The following is a 1,250-nucleotide window of genomic DNA, read 5'->3' on the forward strand; positions in this document are numbered from 1 at the left end:
GACATCGGGTGGATTTTGAGTGGGATTAATTTGGAGACTTAGTACCCAAAATCTGCGATAACGTTCTGTCCACAAAATCATATGAATATGTTTTTGCTTCCTGTTGGAAATACGTTCACACTGCTAGTGTGAAGTACCCTTAATTTCCTCAACCATGTAAATGCCATGACACAATTCCAAAAGGAACAAACTCTATTCTCAACTGCCCCTTTCCTCCATAAATACCATCCACCAACTACGAACATAAGACAAACAAATCAGCACAAAATCTCTAGAAAAATGGCCCAGCTAATCAAAACCTGCTTCCTGCTCTTGGCTTTCACCATCATCACAGCTTCACTATTTGCTGACAATGCCAGTGCAGATTGCGACAACGACTGGACTCAGCTGAGCGACAAGTGCACTGCCTTTGCGAAGAAAGGCATAGAGCCAACGCTCCCATCGGACGACTGTTGCCAGACTATTGCACAGGCTGACCTTGTCTGCGCATGCTCGAAGGTTACTCCTGATACCGAGAACAATATTAGCGTGCCTCTGGCGATCATGGTGGCTAGCTTCTGTGGTCATTCTCTGCCTCATGGAACTCACTGTGGAAGTAAGTGAACTATTGATTTCTTGAAAATTTTGCTACGTTACTGATATCTGTTATTGCTTTCAGGTGTTGTGGTTCCATAGGCTCCACGACAGAATGCGCGAAGAATAAGATGATTGTGATGAATAATAGATATGCAGAGAATAAAAGGTTGCTCATGTATGAACGACATTAATTAGTAGATTTGACTGTATTAATCATCTTTACACGATTCTTCTATGGCAGTGAAATGGATGAATTGAAATATATTACCTTATTGTGATTTGTGTATGTTGCTCAAACTTTACTCTAATTTTTGTGCTTTTGTGTGATTTTCTGTTGGCAACTGAATGCCAAAAGCTATAGGTGGTATAGAGAGATTTTGGATTTATGACCCTTCATTATACACGTGCATAGAAAAATTATTTGCTGAGAAGTTCCACATTTTAGAGGGTATACATGCAGCATGATGCTTGGTTTTTGGTTCCTCATCTGCCGGTTTTGCATTGGAAGTCCTGAATTCCAAAGTATGCACAAATGGATACACAGCCCAGGGTCATTCACAAGTATTCCTAACCCAAAAATAAAAAATCACTGGAATTGAAGGGTAAAATTTACAAAATCCCCTGAACTTTAGACTGAAAGTTGCACAAAAGAAACATGAACTTTTTTTAGGGAA

The 1,250-nt window shown here is 39.9% G+C and overlaps 1 protein-coding gene across 1 annotated transcript; it reads left to right on the forward strand.

Moving 5' to 3' along the window:
- Positions 238–862, forward strand: LOC109844828. The gene is made up of 2 exons (XM_020413977.1): positions 238–595; positions 659–862. The coding sequence occupies exons 1-2, from the start codon at positions 280–282 to the stop codon at positions 673–675; spliced, it is 333 nt and encodes a 110-aa protein (XP_020269566.1). The 5' UTR covers positions 238–279; the 3' UTR covers positions 676–862.

This window comes from Asparagus officinalis, chromosome 6 (genome assembly GCF_001876935.1).
Source record: "Asparagus officinalis chromosome 6, Aspof.V1, whole genome shotgun sequence".
NCBI classification, from domain to species: Eukaryota; Viridiplantae; Streptophyta; class Magnoliopsida; order Asparagales; family Asparagaceae; genus Asparagus; species Asparagus officinalis.

Excerpts from the sequence above, each read along its gene's own strand:
- LOC109844828 (XM_020413977.1), top strand. The coding sequence starts at position 280 with ATGGCCCAGCTAATCAAAACCTGCTTCCTGCTCTTGGCTTTCACCATC.